Below are 22,083 nucleotides of genomic sequence, written 5' to 3'. Positions count from 1 at the left end.
GCAGCATACATTAGCAACCTCTGACCGCTGTCTTCCCTCCATCTGGTGGCTTCTAACTCACATAAAAAAAGGGACACAGGAAAGAAAGGCAAATCTACATTTCCCTAACAAGGTCACAGAGCGTCCTCTGGGCCGGTGCAAACAACAGAGGAAACGGCATGTGAAAATGGAAGATCCAGAGAATCATGAGGGACGGAAAGATGAAGAATTTAAGCTGATAAAGTGAGGGAGGAGTGCGGGAATGCTCAGAGGATGATACAGTGAGAAGCAACTTGTTAAAAAATAAGCGAGGGATGAGCGCAGAAACAGACAGCGAGGGAGACGGGGAAGAAGATCTTGGCTGTGTTTGTTTGGCAACAGCAGGCCGAGGAGCCCCAGGGGCATGCTAATGAGAGAAAGGGCCTTTCAGGAGTGGAGGGGGGGGGCCCTGCTGGAGCGGAGCTGGAGTGGGGTCTTCTCACGGATACCAGACCTCAGAGAGGAGGGGGATCAGCAGGGGAGGGCAGCCTCAGGGGTCAGGGAAGTGAACTTAGCGGGGATCCCACAACAACAAATGCTGCACTAATCTTCTAGCTTTTTCACCGTCAGCCCTGTAAAACGCCGGGAGGACTGACATCCCTGTGATGTGGGGAAGGAACGACTCCAGCCCATATGTAGCCGCGATGATGGTTTGAACTTTTTATGAGCAAGAACACAACTGATTTTAAGGTAGCCGTGCTTGTGATTCCCGAATTCATTCTACCAAAGAGCTCAAGTGAAGCTAAAAAAAGTAGCTGATACACAACTAAATGTGTCACATACTTCACCACAGAGAGGCAGATCCAAGTTACTGAGTACAACCGAATCAAAACAAGCCAGTGACTCATCTGCAGCCTTTTTAAAGAACAAAATATTTCAGTTTATTGCACATATGCAAAAGGAAATTCAAAACATGTGACCAGGCTTGGTCACACTGTGTTTTCAGACTTACTTTGATGCATTCTATTATAAACAAACATCTGTATTAGATTGTAAATAATGACAAATGTACCCTGTAATTAAAATCATGCGTTTTGGCTTACATTATTCAAAGGAAAACACCACCTAATGGAGAAAACCAATATGTCATTTCCATGGCCTAGGGAACTTCAATCAGTATTTGCGAAGACAAGCTCTCAACACCAGACACCAGAAAAGTAAGTTTCAAACTTGGGATGTCATCAAGTATAAAGTCCGGAGCTGCTTCATAGACAGTGAATGGGAGTCTGTTATTGTGGACCCACAGAATAGGTTGATTTTTGAATCAAAGATGAAGAACTGATTTCAAAGGCAATTGCGTACTGTATTTAGATGTATTTCGTCAACACATATTTATGTAGAAAGTCCAAATCCAGTATTAGAACTCATTTAAAGTTGTAATTCTGCCCAGCTATTTTGGTTGGAATGAAGATCTGGTTGAAGATATTTTAATTGTCTAATGATGTTAGAATTTTACAATGTGTGAACGCTACAGACGCTGACTTTTGTTGTCCATATCTTAAAACTAAATGTCATTACTCTACGTGAGCTTGACGTTGACATGAGACATTTGGAAGACGTTGGATTTTGGTTACTTCACAAGTTAAAACCAACAAAATGTCAACATCATCTGTCGTCAGTATTCTAAGTCAAACTGATGTTGGCATTAGACATTGTCCTGACATTGATTTTTGTTCACCTGACAACCTAAATTCAACCAAACATCAACATCTAACTACATCAGTAGCCACCTGATGAATTCAACATTCACCCTGCTTTAAGCTCTGTTTTGGTCTCCACCAACTCCTGAGAAAAATGTCTTTCTCTTGTAGTTAGATGTTCAACCTTATGAGCAGGTGATGTATTTTTGCTGGAAACAGCTGGCAGAAATGGTCGGTTTGGGGGTTCTCACCCCAGGAAATTGTGAGCGTCACTTAACTTCCTGCACTCTGTTTTTTTTTTTGTCCAAATGTGTGCCTTTTCTGCACTGATTTGTGGTGTAAATGTCTTTAATTCCATCACAATGAAAGTCCTCTGCTTCATGTTTTTTATTGAAAGAGACAAATGTACATGTTCTAATTGTTGAGGGGGATATGTTCACCCCTCCACTCCCACCCCAACATCTACGCCTATGCTTTGTGGGCTTATCTCTATGAGCCCCTTTCATTGTAAGTAGTCATGTGATTTATTGACAAAAATCATTTAATGACCAAATCTTACGTAAAGTGGTACCAGATGAATGGAGCATGAAAGGTATTGTTAGACTCATAAAGAGCAACAGACTGATTGGAGCTCTACCAAAAATACTGTGACAGGCTGAGTGGCTGTGGGAATATTCGTGTGAACGTAGGAGGCGAAGCCTGAGAGCTGCATGCTCAGCTCCAGTGTCGAGACAGCGCCACTCCCCTACTTGAGGACACAATCTGAATGATGATGAAGCTCATACAAATGGAGGAGGCTTCATTGTGGGTCAACCTTTCACGCTGTGAGACTGGGGGCCCTGAATGCTACTCAGTGTTCAGTCACCCGTGAAGACCTGCACCCTGCTTGGCTCACACTGAGGAAGGAGTTCTCAGGGATGCAGGTCTGTGCCCGGGCCCAAATAACCACTTACGAACACTGACAACCGCCTGAAAAAGCAGACTGGCCACACCAGAGCAGATGAGGACAGATCAAACCGTATGAGGTATGACTGATTGTGAAAGGCCGAAGTCTGCGGAAAAGCAGAAGTCAGCCAAAAAAGAAAGTAAACTGGTCGTCAAAATACCCCTTAATATTCTGCTGCTCTCATGGAAAAATCTCCAACATTCCCTTCCCTTGTACATGACAGTGATTAGTGGTACTTTGGAGACAGAGATTTTTATAAACAATGTTTTGGCAATTTGTTGAATATCATTCGTCTGATCTTTTGCGGCATTACTGTCCTAGATTTAAATGCAGGCCATCTTCACAGGTCAGTCTGTTCTGTATGTCTGCTTTCATGTTTGCCATGCTGAATCCAAGTCATTGATTGGTTTACAAAAGCGGCACACTACAAACCCATTATACAGATCCATTCGCTTGTTTGGCTGACCCATTTTCCTCTGTGAGTCTACAGAATAACAAAGGCATTACAAATTCTGTATAACTTTTTTTTTTTGCATTTGATTTGTTGTACAGTCAATACATTAACATGCACGTCTCAAAGTCACCCCATACGAACACCCAATACTTCCATTGAGTTGTATTCCTGTTTCCTAAGAAAAGAAACATCTCTGCAATGGAAAAAGTGAATCTGCCAACTGTCTTCATCCATTAGAGCAAAATATGTTGACTGTGAGAGGGAAAACCACAGCGAGCTGACTTATAATGATCCTCGTGCTTCCTTTTGGCTCTGTCAAAAAGCTATAAACTAAGAAAAATCCCTTTTTCTCCGACATCATTGTGAGCAGGAAAAAATAAATAGATAAAAAAAAGAGGAAAACTTCCATAGAGAGAAGGTTAAGAGGTATTTTTATCTTTTACGGTACCATAAATAAAGACTTCTCAACTGTTATATTTGAACTTGAATGAGTGCCTTGGATGTTTGTCTTTTATTGGACAGTTCAAAGGTCCAGTGTGTAGGATTTAGTGGCCTCTAGTGGTGAGGTTGCAGAACTGAAACTTCTCCTGTGTGCCAAGCGTGCAGGAGAACTGGGTGATGTGACAACACAAAAACTAGAGCTAGTGTTTTATTTGTCCATTCTGGGCCACTGTAGAAGAACATGGAGACCTTCTTGGAAAAGGTCCCACTCTGTATTTAGATATAAATGGCTCATTCTAAGGTAACGAAAACACAACAATTCTTATTTTCAGTAGATTATAAACTAATGAAAACATAGGTATGAATATTGTATATCATTCCTGCCAATAGATACCCCCCAAATCTCTCAAGACAGATTCTGCAATCTACATTGTAGAATCTGTCGGCAGCCCTGTGTGAAAGACGACTAGAGAGGGGGGGAGGGCGGGGCTTTGAGTTTGAACGATGCTGCGCTTTAGCCAATCACAATGGAGGGGGCACGGCTGAGACGTGCAGGTGTCTCCAGGAAATGTGTACCTACAGAAACAGCAAGCTCCGCGTCCATAGCGACCGCTCCAGTGATGCCGTCTCGTCAACGTGAAAAAAAAAATTTTTTCCAGCAGATGTCTCAGTTACAACATGATTGAGCTAACTGGAGTAGTTTCATGTCGTATCCAGCAACGGGAGGCTTTTAACAGATGACGTCCTGATGTTAGCTTTGCGAACTGTCCCTGTCAGCTGCAGCCACTGATGCTTTCTAGACATCGTGATTTCCCATAACTGAATAAANTTTTCTACCCGAAGTATTTGTAAACAACACGGCGATTCCCTGGGGGCACCGCCAGAAGTGAAGGGCGTGAGGCCCCTGCACTTCCGGTTAGTCGAAAAACTCCGGGCTGTGCCTCCAGAGGTAAAGGAAGAAAAAAAAAATTTTTTTTAACCGATGGATTTCCAGATTGATACCCCCCAAATCCTACACCCTGGACCTTTAGAGGGGACCTATCATGCTTCTTTTCAGGGTCATACTTGTATCTTAGGTTTCTTTGTTGCTGTGCTTTAATGTTCAAAAGACTATTTTCCTCATACTGTCTGTCCTGGAAAACCTATATTTACCCTCTGTCTGAGAAGGCGCCTGTCTCTTTAGGCCCCCTCCCGAAAAGCCCAGTCTGCTCTGATTGGTCAGTGTTTCCAGGTCTTCCATATCTCGATGTCTCTGCATTTTCATTGCAGTCAGGAGACTGACTAACACAGTATATTTTGCTTAACTTTCTAATATGAAAAATCTCCAGTAAAAGCTTCTAAACCAAAATCCTTAGAACTGGACATGTTCCAGCAGGAATACGATCTGAAATTGGAGAAATGTTAACAATATCAGCAACCAAGATTACATGTTTCCCTGACGTTAGCATGTAGCTACATGTAGCAGTGTATGTAAGGTAAACCCATGCAGTACTGTGCCTGGAGCAGGTGAACATATAGGGAAATCCATCATGAGCTGGTGTCAGCTTGTTTCGAAAGTAAACGGAAATGGATTATCAAAAATGGTCCGAAGCCTGAGGTTTATGTTGATAAAGATTACTTTTGCATATGTTTACCTCATACCTCACATTTACCTAAACCAGCCTTGAGCTGATACTTTCAAGCAGAGATGAGGAACAGGCTACAGACATCTTGTAATCTCACTTTTTTCTAACACTGCACCACCAAGTTTGTTTTCATTTTCAAACTTGTACTCTTCAGCACCAACCAACAATGACTCAAGTGACATCACTTGAGGCTGTTAATGACACTTCACACAGCTCCCTCTATAGCCACAACAGGCTTTACGCAACTTTTTTCACATATAAAGAATACTCCCCACGCCTGGTAAACATGTGAACGGAGTTCTTCATACTGAAAAATGTTTGCTGAAGAATTCAGCATTAAGAAAACTTAATATAATAGCGAACATCCGGCTCTGCTATTAAATTTCAACCATTTCTAATAGAGACATACTTTATGTCTTGATGTTTCTTCCACTGTTCATTGTCCAGATTGTATTTTTCTTTCCAGTGTAATTACAAGTGTTTGACCAAACAATGCCAAGGGTATGACTCAGCACTTTGCTAATTGCATGTTTGTGATACTCTATCGTGTTAGGTCTGGAAATGGAGCAACACTCACTCAGGGATGCCTAGCAGCCATGTTTTTCTTCTAGAAATGACTTCACAACCCTGACTTTCTGGCACCTCCACAGCCACTGTGGTTTTGGCCTAAGTGTGTTGCAGGGAGAGTGAGACACAGATGCTTCGTATTACCCAGTCTTCCTAGCTTACAGTACCTTGGGAAACTGCCACTATGGCTTGGCTGGACAGAAAACCAATGCAATGTCAAAACCTAAAGACTAAGAATTTCATAATTTCAGTCTGGAGTCAAAAGAGCAAATCGATGCCAGGAAACAGAAACATAAACCTAGAAAAGAGTGAAAGAGTGAGAGGAGGCGTTTATAGTAGTTGTACCCCACCACCACCCATACAGGCCATGAACTTCTGCCATTTTTTGAGAAAAGTAAAGGTCTTTGCATAATTGTTTGTTTTTCTTTCAGCATGCACTAAATATTTTAATGATGCCTCTGGTCTAGAAGAGGTTTTGCCGTCTTTGTGGTCTGCCACGCTTACATTATGGAGCCAATGAACCAGCCAAGAGGTACTGCAAGCAAACACCTCTCCATTATCCAGTTAGAATAATGCTCCATAATAACCTCTTGTCTTTTCAATCTATATTGAGATCATACTTTGCCAAGAAGTGGAGAGTAATAAAAATATCCAGATACCTCGGAATAGTGTCTGTAAGAGAAGTTTGGGGGTTTTAAACACGCTCTTGTTTCCCTTTTCACAGTATCGGTTCCTTCGAGTTGATGCATGTAAATGTGTTGAACCTTTTCTGAGTTTTGGTACTTTTTGCAAAATACAGTGTCAGTTTCTTCCTCACACTCTGTTATGGTACATATAAGTTCAACAGCTAATAATCTCTCGTGTCTTTATACAGTCATCATGTTTGAGTATACATTTATAAATCAAATGTTCATTCATTCATTCATTTTAATGCACTGAGTTAGTATCTTACTTGTATGTAGGTAGGCAATATAAGCTCAGTGTGATGTTACAGAAATGTCACTGACCAATGATCTGTCATTCTTTGAGGGGCAAGTAGCAAATGTCCCAGTTACCTCTGCAACCTTGTGCTGCATTCAGGTACTGTCAAAATCATCTTAAAAATGAGTTTCCGTTTCATGGCTCGCCTGACCCATTTCCTTTGCTATTTGTTATATCAATATATTCTTTAAGTGATCTGAGCAAGAAAATACAACACATATTCTTTGTTTCCAAATTACAATTTAAAGCTCACGAACACACCGAGGTCAGTAAACCAACCATCCAAGGAGCACATGAATGCACTGGCTTTGGCTGGTGGAGGTCTCATTATTTCGCACTACGTTAATAACAGCAAGTGGGCGAGTGGGAAAAGTCAGGCATTCATGACGACTAGGACGTAACACAGGCTGACCCAGCACATATCAAACACTAAAAGAGTTGTTCAAAAAGATTCCTTTGTTCATTTTTGGCAATCAGTACGCAATATGGGACAACATGTATCATGCAGCAGTTTCCCTAGAATAGATGAATCTCAGAGGGGATTATTTGTGAGAAACAAAAAACTATTCCATTGAAAGCTCGAGTGCCTATTAACCCAATGTAACATCTTGTCAAATCATGGATGTATAAAGAAACCTGGATACAGCATTGGTGGCTGGATCCGGTTCATCCCTATGAAAGTTGCTCAGTGGTGCATACAGCCAAATAATTTCCAGAGTTTGAAATTATCCAGATGATCAGCACTGATTCCTCATCATTGGGCCCATAGAGCAGGCGCACTTCTGCTGCCCCAGCTGGCAACCTCTGGTTTAGCACTCCATAAACTTGAATGGGGATAAAGTGATTTAATCATGCAGCTCTTCTAGACTTTCCAAACGTTACCTGACCGAATGATCCTGAATGATTTAATCCTGATAGTTAAATGAGTCATTTGGCAGGAGTTGTGATGCTAAAAAAAATCCTCCACTGATTCATAGACTGTTCTATGGGGAAAAGTCTTTTAGGGCCTAATGGCATCACGTTACAGACTTGGAGGTCGTAATTCCACTGTGAAAATTGGCTTCAAAGCCCAGCGCAATTCCTGGGGGCCTGTGTCGAATGGAACTGAGGGCTAAAATTATGAAAATGTGTTTTCTTACACAAAACTTTGTCTAAAAAAAAATTGCCCCTAAAACTATATCTAGCAGATATGGTCTCCATTTGGTCTCCACAAACTCTTTGTCTGTCTGTGATTTGGTGCTGGATAAGTAACATACACTATTTCTATTCAACTAAATCAATGAGCTAAAAAAAATGCAATAAAGCAGTGATAATTTTCTGTGGGTTTGTCACTATGAGCGACACCTTCCACATACAAGCAGTCAAGCGATCCATTGTTTATATAAAAATATTGATTAAAGTCGCTTAAGGGCTCCCTCATGCACGTGTAATCATGGCCCCCTAAGGTGTAGATGTCCTTCTAATCTGATTTAATCCATCTACTCTCCTCATATCCATCTTTCTGTGCACACATTAACTGCAAACTGCACCCACCCCGCAGTCATTTTGACGTTGAGCACCTCCCAAAGCCATTTGAAATGAATGACAGTCCATTAAACGGCACTGAGAGCACAAATAAATCCCGCAGGGTCCCTTCTCTTAGTGGTGTTAATCCTTTAAATACAATACCTATCACCGTAAGCATGTTTATATTTAGCTCAACACAAAGACCACAGAGTGCAAAACAAGCATATTAGATTTGGCACTAAATCTATATGAATATTTATCAGGAAAATGTAGGATGTTATGTTAGGAGGCCGAAAGATTGTGTTAAAGCACAAAGTCTCACTCATATGTCGTTCTTACACTGATCAGGATCTCCACGGCTCAAATGTTCTCACACTCCAATTGCTGGGATTGCAAATAACGCAGGGCTGGAGACAGTCTTTCATTTTCCTACTTGTTGCACAGGGCAGAGGCATGTGAACACACACACAAACACACACACACACACACACACACACAATAGAGACATAATGAAGCACGGAGACACAGGCACATCAGACGAGACTCTCCAGCTAATCTTGGGGTTGCTTCCCATGAACAGCCCCCACCCATCTCTGTGTCTATCCCAGCTGCTGGGACTTCTTTCTCTGCCTTGCTCCCGCCGATCCTATTGTCCTCCGCCTTATGCTGCCAACCTCTCACCCCTGACCCAAGACTTTACCCTTCTCAAACCCTCCTCCTTGCTGTTCCCCCAACCCCCATTAGAAGGAGTAGAAACAACTACTTGTAGCCCAAGCCGGTGAGACAGACCAGCCAACCAAACCCCATCATGTCAGGATTCATCGTCAGGGCTGCGACAACAAAGCAGATGACACGGAGGTCACTTTAATGCCATTGTTCCACAAAGCTCTCCTCTCGTGCCTCAAAGCCCTGGGTCCTATGGCTGGATCCTGGATGCATAGGGAGTTGGTCGTAACCTGAACCTGACACTTCCACCCCTGCAGAGGTGTGTTTGTCCTCAGAGTCATGACGGAGGCGGTGTAGACATGGACTAAGTGCTTAATAATAAGTGGCAAATACAGCTCATCACAAGGGAAAGATGGAAGCTAATCTCTCTAGCGCTTGGCATATACTCTCCCCTGGCTGACCTCTGCGAGAGTGGGTCAATCCATTACTTTATTGCTTTAAGCACTGACAGGCAGTTTTCCAGCAGCACACAGTGTAATGACCTTTTGTCCATCATACTGGATGTTTTTAAGCATCTACTGTGCAAAGTGGAACCCATTTATGGCACCGTGATGCTGCGCAGTCACTATATCATCATCAGTGTCTAAACATTTACAAACTTACAAACGCATTCTTTGTACACTTCATTATTCAAATTAAGTCTCTGTAGATGGAAACACATGATGGACACTGCACACACAGCGTACACAAAAGAGTCATGTTTCTTAAATCATTTTGTTGGAATAGAAATACAAATGCTTCTTTCCACCCCCTGAAACTGGTCTTTGATAAATAAATAAGGCACTGTTTACTTTGTTTATTAAGAACTTTCCTTTCGAATATAAGTTTTCAGAGCAAAATTAAATAGGACAAGCAACTTATCTTAAATTCAAATTACTTTAAAAGGTGCTGTATATGACACTCAGGGCCGAATTCACAAAGAATGAACTGCGGCCGCTGATAGCACCTTGAATTGCACTTCACTTGCACCTGCAGTTTGCTCCGTCTTAACGTCCTATTCATAAAGGATATTGCGCTAATGATATACCAGCGCAAACACGCCCACAAAGTTTGGCAGCTGAGTGCAATTTGCCCCTGATTTGCTGTGGATTTGACCAAGTCTGACCATTTTATCACTATTCCCTCTCACTTGTAGCTGTTTTTTCGTTATCTTTTGAATTTAATATAAATTATGGAACTGTTTTTGTTCACGTTTGTTTCCCCCGTTTCGTAAAATAAATCATTGAAAGTTGCTTTTGAAATGCGTGACAGAAGTGCGTTTTGAGGACGACCGCAGACTGTCACCTGTTCAACGCATCAGTATCTTCGGATGCCATTAAAGTAATAATGATTATAATAATGATGTCAAAATATTATTTACAGACTGATTTAACAGACGATCACTGCTGCCACGATCACTGGAAAGTCTGGGCGAGAGGCTTCCACAGAGGAGTGCCCAGTTTGCACCAGCTTTCTAAAGACGTTATTTACTTCACTCAAACTGCGTGTGGCTATTAGCGCTGGTGTTAGTGAATTAGACGTTGTTTATCAATGAGACTCATTTGCATAGAAAGGGGCAATTTTTGCGCCAAATATATGCATATTACCACATTCAAATACATGCAAATAACACTGGAGCACCGAGAAGCAATCTGCTTGGCAGCGCAGTTAGTGGAACATTTCACCCTCTGCGCGTGGTTTGTGAATTAAACGGTATCTGTTTGCTCCATTTTTACTGGTTTAGTGGCGGCAAAAGCCACGCAATCCTTTTGTGAATTCGGCCCTCAGAGCATTAATACAGCAGCAAACCAGTGTTTACTATGTGAAGATACAGTGGAGTAAAGGTGTCCTGAGCAGAGGATTAAGTCACAGTTACTCTGTGTGTGTTCTTACCCGAGCTTCTCTGTACTTTGTTGAGGTAGCCGTGTCAGCCGAGCATGCATGTTAGTGCATGTGAGTCCCTGTGTGTGTATCCCACTGGCTAATTTATCACCACTGCTCTGGACTGTACTCATATGCTGTTTACTGCTGATAACGCCTAGAGCCGACCCTCTGGTTCCCCCCACAGGTTAAGGTTAACTCTGTCATCACTGTTGCCATTGTTAGCACTGTTGACACTTCAAGCACCGTTAGCTGCTAGCCACTGACTCAGCCACCTCCATATTGAGAGCCATGTGCAGGCAATCCTGGCCCAGACACTAAATCATAGATGTGCTCTGAATGTACAGCTCCTTTAAAAACAATAAATACAGTTCAGTTAGGAACACTTAATTCAAAGAAAACTTTATTTCCATTTGCAGTATTATATTTGGCGGCATGGCTCTGTTCTGGGGCCTCTCTGCCTTTCCTAGGCCTACGCAGAAAGCCTCTTCCATGCGCCTCTGTGAAAAGTCTGAAGGCAGATGGAGCACACCTCTCTGCCCTTCCACGTGCAAACGAGGAAAGCCTGAGGCAGAGAGAGCAAACCTCCCTGCCCTTCCATGCGCCTAAATTGAAAACCTAAGGCAGGGAGAGCAGCAGCAAAGACCCCCCAGGAACAGAACAGAGCAGCATCAATGACAAACAGAAATGACATTGATAAGTCAGGCACAGCATGAAAAGGAGGAGCTGGGGTGGAGGAGGGTTGCAAAGCAGCTTGCAGAGGAAGTAGCAACAGCAGTCAGGCCAGAGCAGTTTAAATAGGGCGCCCTGAATGAGATTTGCCAATTGGTTGCATAGAAAGGAATCATGTGATCTATCAGCTGACTCCCTTCCATCAGTTGATTGGACTGTTTGAGATCAGCTGATGTAGCTGGGATGTGAGCTGAGCTTGACTTTGTGTCCTGCCTGAACTAACAATATGCTCAATAAAATGATGTTCTTATACTGTCTTGAAAAATGTACACTAAACCGGTCTAGCAACAATAAACACAAGGCCATCACAAGCAACTCTTAAGCCGAGGGGTATGTACACCTCACGTCATGGGATGACTTGCAAACATAAGGAACTCTATGCACACATTTGCAAACTTTGACCCACACACAGGATTATGCGATGCAGAGAGTTCACTGTGCTCCTTCCATCACAGCGCTACTTTTCCATTTTCAGCTGTGGACACTATTGTTACAGTATTGTTTTCCCATAGAGTGGAGGTCAGAAGCTAAGATGACTTACGAGACCTCTCAGCGGTGTAGCTGTAACATTCATACTGCTAACCGATCTCTCCTCTGGTGTGTGTGTGGTGATGGGGGTCAAGCTGTTTTTCAGACAGAAACATCTGGGATTTCCTCTCCCCTGAAGCTGCTGTTAGCTGGTATGTCCCTCTTTCCTCTAAAATTGACCTACAGCATAGTAAATGACAAAAAAGCTTTCAAAAATGGTGACGTGTGCGACTGGTAAAAGCATCACACATTACTCACTGACTTGCTTGTGTGGGCTTGAGTTAAGTATGTTTAATTTTTTTCTGCAAAACCAGCGCTCAACAATTTACTCAAATTGAAATCCATCTTCTCAAACTCCCAAACAGTCAGTCTGAGAAGCAAACAGCTCCCCCAAACACTCTCCCTCAGCTATTGGGTTTCCTGCAGCTGTCGCTTTATAAAAGCTCAGCTATTGCAGATTTTCATCTGCTTGGCAGAAGTGCCTCCTCCTGCCTATCAAGCTTTTCTCCGGAGGATAATAAGCAGACAATGAAAACTCTTACTTGGAAACCTTTTCCTTGGGCAGGAAAATGATTCCTGGCAGGAGACAGACAGAGAGTGTGTGTCCAATGGCCTTTAACGCTGGTTTCACTGTGTCACATGCAGCACCACATTACGACAACATGAGCAAAGAGGTGTCATGTGCTTTTTCTGCAACATCTCAGATAAGCAACACAACAAGCTGTGAAGAAATCAGCCTTCACAGGGTTTGTTTTTATGACTGCGTTATCAAGAAAGCATCTTTGAACATCTTGAGTAGGATTTTACGCATAATCCTGGATAAAGAGGCAAGGAAAAAGTCATAAGGGGTTACATGGGTATTCATTTAAATTCCTGCTTAATTCATCCCAAGCGTAGCATTTAGCTGCATCCAAATGGTCTCAGGCTGTCTGGCATGGCTCTTCATATGGTGGACATTTCTCATTGGTGTGCTGGGGTACCCCAGATGCTTTTGTCTTACGGTTGTTTAGCAGCTGCGTAAAAGCGCAGAGGACAAAGACCTATCTGTGGCGGGTTGAATACACTCAGTGGGCACACAGCCAACAGCTCAATCCTACAGGCTCCCACAGTTGAAAAGCAGACTAATGCATTCTGCTCTCACTCCTCACAGATGATCTTACAGGGAAATTAGCTGGAGGCCCTATTATTTCCCCCCATTTCACTTCACTGCTTTCACATCTGAACTGCGGTCACATCGAGTTCCTAAATAATTATCTACATACAAGTTTGAGAAACTTAGAAACAATACTTGCACTTATGCACATTCTCCCAAAACAGGAAGAACGAATACATTCATTCACACCTCTTCACCCTCATATCTGATTGTAGAGCATGGAGAGATATCAACGTAGCATCTTTGGTTTCTGAAGGGAGATTCTGAAGCCTGGATTTTGGTTTACCACTTGCCAGTTGATCAAGCCAAAGATTTTAAATCTGAACAAGAGGGAGGAAACCTCGGTGAAGCCGCAGCAAGCACCACTTGGCTATCAAAAGGCTGAGACACCTGTTGTCTGTGGATGTAACACGTCCCTCATCACTTACACTGAAAGCACATTAGGAATTGATCTTTTAATGGCCAGTGTGAAAAGGAGGAATAAGTACAGCAAGGAGAGCCTGTTTCAAGGTTCAGATGTGACTATTGTTTTAAGACAATCTTTTAGGCTGGGGTGCTCAAAACAAACTATGATGGTTTTGCCATTTGTCTGTTATAGCTCCTCCAAATGGCCACACTTGAAGGGCTTAAACTTTCAGACAGTCTTTTCTTAGTAAGGTTTTCATTGTGTTGTACTCGTTTGTCCATGAGAAAAGGAGCTGCGTGAACTGAAGACTGAAAAAGAAGAGAACTTTAGAGATAAGTTTACACCCTGCCAACACACACACATGGCCAATTGTTGCATTTTTACTTTCAGAAATTGACAAAAAGCTTTTACGGGGATCTCTCATGTTCTTCCACACCATTTGGCAAAAAGCCTCTTCTTTACCCAGTGTGTTCGGCTATTTTTGTCGGATAATTTAATGCCATTTGACTGTCCCTGGCCTGTGGTCTCTCAGTGAAGAGTCATTATTAGAGGTCATTAGAGATGTCTGTACAAGCGAAACACAAAATTCAGAGGTGCACAGCAAAGTGCCGTAGCAACTTTCGGAGCCTTCCCCTCGACATGACAGGCATGATGACGAATTTTTTTGGGGTGCAACCTCATGCAAGGGACATGCCCCAAGCCCCAAGGAACAGCACTTGGCTTTGAAGCCAATTTTATATAGTGGCCAAAAGTGGAATCACATCTGGGTCGGTCACGTGATGCCATGAGGCCCAAAAAGACTTTTTCCCATAGACTTACAATTTGAAAGACACATCTGTGGATACATTTTTTGACGTCACAACCCCCGCAAAATAACTAATTTCACTATCAAGATTCTATCCATATGGTCCAATAACATTTCAAAAGTCTAGACGAGCCACACGATTAAAGAATTTACTGCCATTCAAGTTGATTAACTTGAATTCAGCTGGCAGAAGTTAGCTGCTCAGCCACACACGGCTGCTGTAAGTCTCGTGGTTGCTTGCTCCATGGGGCCCACAATGCACAAGATCCAGGTAATTTCATAAAGCAGAAATAGACCTTTTGTGGCTCAGTGGCACATGACGTTGTTGGAGTCCCACCTCCAATGCTTTATCCAGGTGGCTTTATACATCCATGGGGACACTACAAGCATAAACCTAGTGTTAGAGTGCTACCTCTGCAACTGGCTTCAACCTTTAACCCCAGTGGTTCCCCCATGGCTCTAATCTGTTGGCCCATATCCTGGCCATCACATGGTAAATGCATTAGATAGCATAGCCCTCTCTGCCACAGGCATCATTTTGTGTAGAGCAATCACACTGCTCAGTCACTCTTAACACTGACTGCATTATGAGCTATTTACTTGCTTAGCAAAGAGTGGCAAGAGAAAATAGGTCATTCTGGGAAAACAATATTGACTATTTAATCAATGTCCCCTGCTCATGTGATATGGAGAGAATGAATCAAGGCGTGTGCAGTGTTTTGTGGGGGTGTAGTAAATGTGGTCGTACAGGGTCGCTGTAATGCGGTTCACTGTAGATGGCAAAAAATCCTGCAGTGGGGCTGAATGCCTGTTGAATGAGCGGGTGAATGTTGATCAGCTGCGGTGGCTCTTTGCTTTTCCCAACCTATTATTTCCCCCCAGGCTTTCTGGAACAATCATCTGACTGAGAACAAAACACTGATAGATTGCAGCTCCACTGGCAAATATCACCTCTGCACCCTATGTGCATGCACAGATGCCAACATATTGTAAAACTGAGGAAAAAACCCAAATTTGACCTTATTATGCATGTATTTGGCACTTTAACCTTGAAAATCGTGGGTGTTTTTCTGAAGTCTCGCAGATAATATAAAGGCCAGATTGTATCTTTGGCATATTTTATACAATGCCAGGGTTCAGCTGCCTGTGCGTATCTGAAAGCCTGTGGTCTTTTGCATATAGGGACTATTTTCAGATATTTAAATGCCATCCTGTTTCTACCATGTGGCAGTTTGACTGTGACATGTTTCTAACAAGGACGAACTTGCACGCGTGCGTACACACACACACATGCACACACACACAGTCACCCACGCAGCCGCTTGCATCCCTTCTGTTCAACTGTGAATGGGCTTTTAGTAAAAGTGACAGCCAAGGCACAAGCTTCAACAAGCATCCCCACTCAGGAACTTCTATTCCTATCATTTCATGTCACAATACTCAATGGCTCTCTTTGTTGTCGGAGGAGTTATTAAGCTCAACAAATTAACATGACTGCTCTGGCAGACCTGGAGGGCTGGAGAGAAACAAAAAATATATAAAAAGGCAGAGGAAAACGGTGAAGATGTGAGAGGAAAGGAGACCCAGACGGAGAAGAAGGAGATTTCAGAGGAAATAAAGTAGAGCTGGAGATGAATGAAGTCTTGATTGGACTAAAGGGGGCTCTTTTTTTGGAGCACAGTTGCAAAAAGTACTGTATGGGCCTCATCTGCTGTATAATTACCAAAGATGCTCGGTCATATTCTATGCCAAATGGAAAGAAGCCCAGAAATCATGTAGCTATGACAGCAACTACCTCATTATGGGGGAGTGTAACTAATGACGGCAAACCGAAGACGAAAAGCAATTTAGGAATTATTGATGGTGACACAGAAATGCGGGGATCAGTCGTAAAAAGCTTAGCGCATCCTTTATTTGGAATGAAATTCATGTAAGGCATCTTTTTGGAGTTAACAAGAGAATGCTTTGGTTCAAACAAACAAACACAAAACAGCAAAGTTCAATTTGGCTCTCAGCACCCTCTGACCATCTCTGCAGTGACTCATTCTTTCAGCCATGTGTTGTTTCTTTTCTCAGCATCTCTTGAAAACAGAAGCATGTGCATGACCCACAATATGCCTCTGAGGATCCTATCGCCATGAGTCAACTAAAAGCAGGGGGGAATTATCGGACTCTCTGTTGTTGCTCTGCCATCGGTTGACAAGTTGTTGATTCTGAGAGTGCAAAAAAAAAAAACACCACCTCCGCTGGCGCAGCGTTAGCAGTCACGGGTCTTTCCTCTCCTCAGAGTCAGGATGCAGGGTCACAGCACATGTGCCTGTCACAGAGATCACTGCTGATGGGTGAGCAAAATAATCTGACACTTTCCAGACATCCTAGTTCAAATGGAGGAGAGATACACATTGAAGAGCATGAGGCAGCCAACACCTCGAGACACTTCGCAGACACATGTGTAAAAATCATTATGAAGGACGCTGTCCAACTCCTGTGAAGGACGGAATTGATCAGTGGAGATCTTCACTATAACAAAGACAACTATCATTTGACAACAAGTTTAAGTGTGGTTTATACTTCAGCGCTGAATCATAGATGTATACCTTACGCCGTAGCCTGACATGCACCTCCCCAGATAGATAAGTACACATGGAGGTGATGCAGACCTCCTGGTCATTTTTTTAAACTGAAAACCATTTCCCTCAGTGGAAACACAGTTTTTATTTACTTTTATTTCACAGATAAACACTAAAAAGACAATAATATCATAGCATGTTAAGTCTCAGCTTCATATGAGATAAAGAGAATCCGCTTGCCACTATGCTAATTTAAGCAATGGGAAAAGCCACAGGCCCATGCTAATTATGTTAGCATGATACATATGGGAAAAACATGCCTAGTTTAAGACAACTGTTTTGTAACTAAACCTTGTGAGCAATGGCATAAGGTAATTAGGATGAGCCCAAGTCCACGCTGTAGTAGGGGTGGGGGAAAAAATTGATATAGCATAGTATCGCAATACTTTTGAGTGGCAATATCGTATCGTCACAGTGCCAAGTGTGGATTTTTTTTATTATAGAAATTATTAATATCACAAATACAAATGAAACTTTAGGTACCCTACTAGAAAAATATAATCAGTTGCTTCTTTCAGTCCGGATACATTTTGCTGCTTTTGCAAAAACAAAAAAAAAAAAAGCTGAAGTGAGATAAACAGACTGAAAACTTAATCTTATTAGATAAAAATGATGGTAAAGTATTTTGGGGACATAATTTACAGTTGAAATATATCGCTTTTTTTTGGTCGCAATACTTAGCATATTGCAACATATTTCGAATCACAATAATATTGTATCGTGACTGAAGTATCGTGATGATATCGTAGCGTGGATCCTCTGGTGATTCCCACCCCTATGCTTCGTAGTTATGAAGCAGATTTTGCGCCTAAACTAGCCATCATATAGAGTTAGCATTTTAGCACTCCTGATTTCCTCATCTCAAAGTCAGTGGGTTTTTTGAATGGGTTTTTGGTTGGATGCTTGAAATAAAGTCTGTGGTTAACACAAGCTAAAGAGACTTTCAGGTTTTGCCCTACGCCATAAGTTAGGCAAGTAAATACCCCACTCGTGAACTTCGAAGCTTGTAGGTGTCTTAAAAAAGGCAGTTGCTAACAAGTAGCTAAATGAGACTATAGAACATTATCATGCCAAAGACGGCTTTACAGCCTTGTTGTGGTGGCAACATTAAGTCATGCAACCATAGTGTATTTCGTTTATCATGAACTTTTTACATGTGCCGATTGCATTTACACTTCAAAAATGATAGAACTGGTGTTCATTTGTGAAGATTAGGTTGCTGAACAAAACGTGCGAGTACCATAAAATGTTAGAATCCGAAATTCAATTGAAAAATCCAATTGGCTTTCTGATGAGGGAAATGGAAAAGGACAATGTTAACTTTCACATTGGCCTATAATAAATGTCCCAGCAGCACTCTGTATCATATCGTCACGTCACATGATCAAATAGAGACTTGACATTGGACAACATCTACATACATATTACCCAGCAATCACCATGGCATGTATATGACATCTGTATACGACAAAAATGCCAAAGAAAATTAGAAATTATTCATTTTATTAAATATTTTTTTATAGTTTATTTATAGCTTTTACAGTTTACGTAGAATAAGTGTATAAGTTGTTATAAAAAAACAACCATGGTAGAGATCGGTTTGCCTTTTTGAGGGCATACAGCCAATCGCATCGTTTTTTTTAATAACTCGCAAGGACCTGTTCTCCGACCAGCACATTGTTAGAGGACTTGCTCTCTCCATGGCCCCCCCAGCCCACGGGCCCCAATGCAACAGCACTGCCTGCACTGTCTATATTTACGGCCCTGCTTGTGAGTTATACTGCAGCTGAATTTTGTACTTTTGTTTAATGTTGTCGCTATTAAGCCAGTTTTATGTGTGTTTTAGGTGTGTTAGTTGAATCAATCAAAGTTAACTGCACAGTGGTACGGAAAGCCCAACGCCAGCCAGTGTTTTAGAGGAGTAACTGCAGAGTGACACAGCCATTCCACTGTACAAGTATAATGTTCACAACGTCGTAGGCCACCTGTGTAGGCTACAGCGCAGGCTCTGCGTAGAGTCGATGCACAGCTATAAATCAACCATTTAGGCCTCCACTTGTACACCAGCAAACCATATGTCAGTAACAGCTGAGCCGTTGAACTGCAGCGAGATGGTTAATTAAAGACACATTCAAGTCTGTCAGCTGTGATTTACCCTCTTTTTCTTGAAATACTCAAAAACAATGATGTAACATTTGGATCTGGTTTGCATCCAGCCTTGATGACCTTTTCCACAAGACCACCACGCTGAATACAAAACACTCTGAATCGAGGGTTCAAAAGTTTCCATAAGGAAAAACAATCTTTCCTCTCTTTTTTTTTTCTTCTTTTTTTTTATGCGATTGGGATCTGGCTCCTAGAACAGACACAGCGTTCATAGTCGTGTCCATAATTTGCTGTATTTGATTAGTTGAATCTCCTGTCATAAGACGGCTTTAAATGTTAAAGACATAATCAAATTGTAGCTGTAAAAGAAAAGATGGTTAATCTTCCACACTGAGGCGAGCTGCTAAACTGTTTTCCAAAGTGAAAAATGAAATATAAACGTAGCTTATGTTTGACAGATTTCTCCTCTATAGCTTAGGGGCAACAATTTGCAGCGAGGAAAAACTATTAAGCTTTCAACTCAATGCCATGTCATGCTTTTCTCTGTAAAGTGAGTATGATCATCACATGCAAGACAGTTTTATCTCCAGGCTTTCCCTTCAGATGTTTGTCTCCGTGATAAAACATCTACGTAAGCCTGAAACCGCAATTTTCTCCCATGTATTGAAGTAACTCCTGGCAACCAAACACTGTTGGGTGAGCAATTGTCACAGGACAAACACCAAGAACCTAACAAGATATTTGTGGAAAATGACTTGCTGTCTGCCTCTGAATCGAGTTCAGTGGACCGAGGCCAAGTTATCCTCCCACATCCTTCACACAGGCCAACGCACTGTTAAATCGTTCACCACAAGGACAGAAGAGAATCTCTCTGAAAAAAAAAAAAAAAACATGTGGCCCCTCTGCGAGGTGAAGGTCACTGTAAAACCAGATCAGACATGAGTTATATAACCTCTGAATGACATCTTCACTTCACAGCTCTGAACACAATCAGCGTCAAGACATCCTGTTTATTTTGGGCCGAGTGTTTCATGCACACTGTTAATCCATTTTCTGTGTTCAGAGTGATTTCACATGAAACAGCAAATCACAGCACGGCAGTATGATGTCAGTTTCTCTGATACAACAAAGGCAACCTTTATAGCAACTAAATTAATCTCCTCATACCCACAACAACAGGCTATGCTACTCATCCTGAAAGGGCCCATGGAGAATCTCTGAATTAAAAAATTGGAGCTTTAACTAACAAGCGGACAATGTACAAAGGTTTGACTGCCATGCAGAGTAATATCCTCTGTGTGACAGTGAAAGAGGGTCTGTGGGGAATTGGTTCACAGGGTATCCGCTCTGAAACTTGCAATTCTGTGAACTTCTCTCTCTACATTAAGAGCCACTGAAGTCGCACAAAGGAGCAGCTCCAAATTAGAAGCACAAAGACGCCTCTGTGAGAGCTTCAGAGCGAATTAATGAGCATTGATACACATTCGCACACAGAGTTCTTCCCCTGGCCTCAGCTGCGCCCCGGCAGACAACACAAGCCAATAAATGCTGCTCAAATACAAAAAGCTCAAAATGTTAGAATCACTGGATCCACTCTGTTTCTTTTTCTTTTTCACTGTAAAATATCTACTCCACTGCAGGGTGGGAACAGTTGGGGGTGTTTGTCATGTCAGCTATCCCATCTGGTTCACAGTTTATCACTGTTTCAAAGTCTTAAAGTCAGCAAGAAGTTCCTAAACATCCATGGCATGAGCGCCTCACTCCTCCCATGCATCCCCCCCTCAGGTTGGGAGCACAGATGGCCAACACTTGGGACTGATTTTTAAAGATGGGACAGCTCAGCCCTTCAGATAGCAATTACAAGCCCTGACATAACACAAAGCATGAGGGCTCCAGCTATGGAGCATCTGACTAATACAATATGTTGCTTGTTAGTTTTTTCCAGTAACTTTTAGTCATTTTTTTTTACCAGCAAGCATACTGTGCAGGTTGGGTCAGGAAATACCTTTCAGTGGAAATCATGAACAAACATTGCAACATGATAAGTCACTGCTGACCAATAATGATCAATAAAGACTGGTTCTGATCACGTAGTTCACCCCAGTGTTTCAGCACTGAGACAGTGGAGGCAGCAAGTTGATCTGGATTTAACACCTCCGCAGACTCGCACAGAATTGACTGCAGGAATCCTGATAGACTTAATCTCTCTAATCGCTTTCCTCAAGTTGCTTCAGCAGGCTGCTCTAATGCCGATTCTCGTGAAACCGGGTCAGGTAAACAGCCTACTTCTGCAGCAATCAGTAAGTACAAGTTGACGTTAAAACAATCGGCGCGCCCCGAAAGTTGGAGCGACAATAACAAAGTGTGAAGCATGCTGTCACCACAGGAAAAAGCGCGACATTTATACAAGTCTTTCAGCTGTAGCCTATACATGAGCGTGTTGGTTTAAACTTACCCATAGTTGTAAGTTTCCCAAAGCGTCCGAAGTGAAGCGATCAGCTGAAAGTTGAGCCCCAGCTACACTGATGTTGCGTCCTGGGATGCGCACACACTGACCGCCCGGCTGCTCGAACACTCAACGCTGCGTCCCTTTGGAGACAGCCCGTGTGACGTCACCGCAGAGGGGGATTACTGATGGGAGGACGGCCCCTAACCCACTCACCTCCTCAACCCTCATCAGGAAGTTTCACTGGCCACTCAACTCATCATGAGCCACTGTTATCTTGAAGCATTCCTGCAGTCCTGTGCGTAAAATCCACAAGTCAACATGACATAGATAATGTCTGGGTTATCATGAGCATTATTAGAGTGCTGATCTAATAAACTGATTTCAATCAAGATTATACCATGCAGTTTAAGAAAGATTCCTCTGTACTATTGTTCACTACAAACACATCAAGCCAGTGTTAAGGGGCTAAGTGTTATCAGCTCAGCTGGGTGAGGATAGACAGATGAGGTG

The 22,083-nt window shown here is 42.4% G+C and overlaps 1 protein-coding gene across 1 annotated transcript in view; it reads right to left on the bottom strand.

The window, feature by feature from the left end:
- The window catches only part of gpm6bb (glycoprotein M6Bb), a 42,220-nt gene extending 20,484 nt beyond the window's left edge, over positions 1 to 21,736 (bottom strand). The window contains exon 1 of the mRNA XM_050048036.1: positions 21,580 to 21,736. Coding sequence (XP_049903993.1) covers positions 21,580 to 21,583 — 4 coding nt within the window. The 5' untranslated portion in view covers positions 21,584 to 21,736. The remainder of the gene's footprint in view (positions 1 to 21,579) is intronic.
- Positions 21,737 to 22,083: the final 347 nt, after the last annotated feature.

Source organism: Epinephelus moara, chromosome 7 (assembly GCF_006386435.1).
Source record: "Epinephelus moara isolate mb chromosome 7, YSFRI_EMoa_1.0, whole genome shotgun sequence".
Classification (NCBI taxonomy): domain Eukaryota; kingdom Metazoa; phylum Chordata; class Actinopteri; order Perciformes; family Serranidae; genus Epinephelus; species Epinephelus moara.
This window is presented reverse-complemented; position numbering and strand designations above follow the sequence as displayed.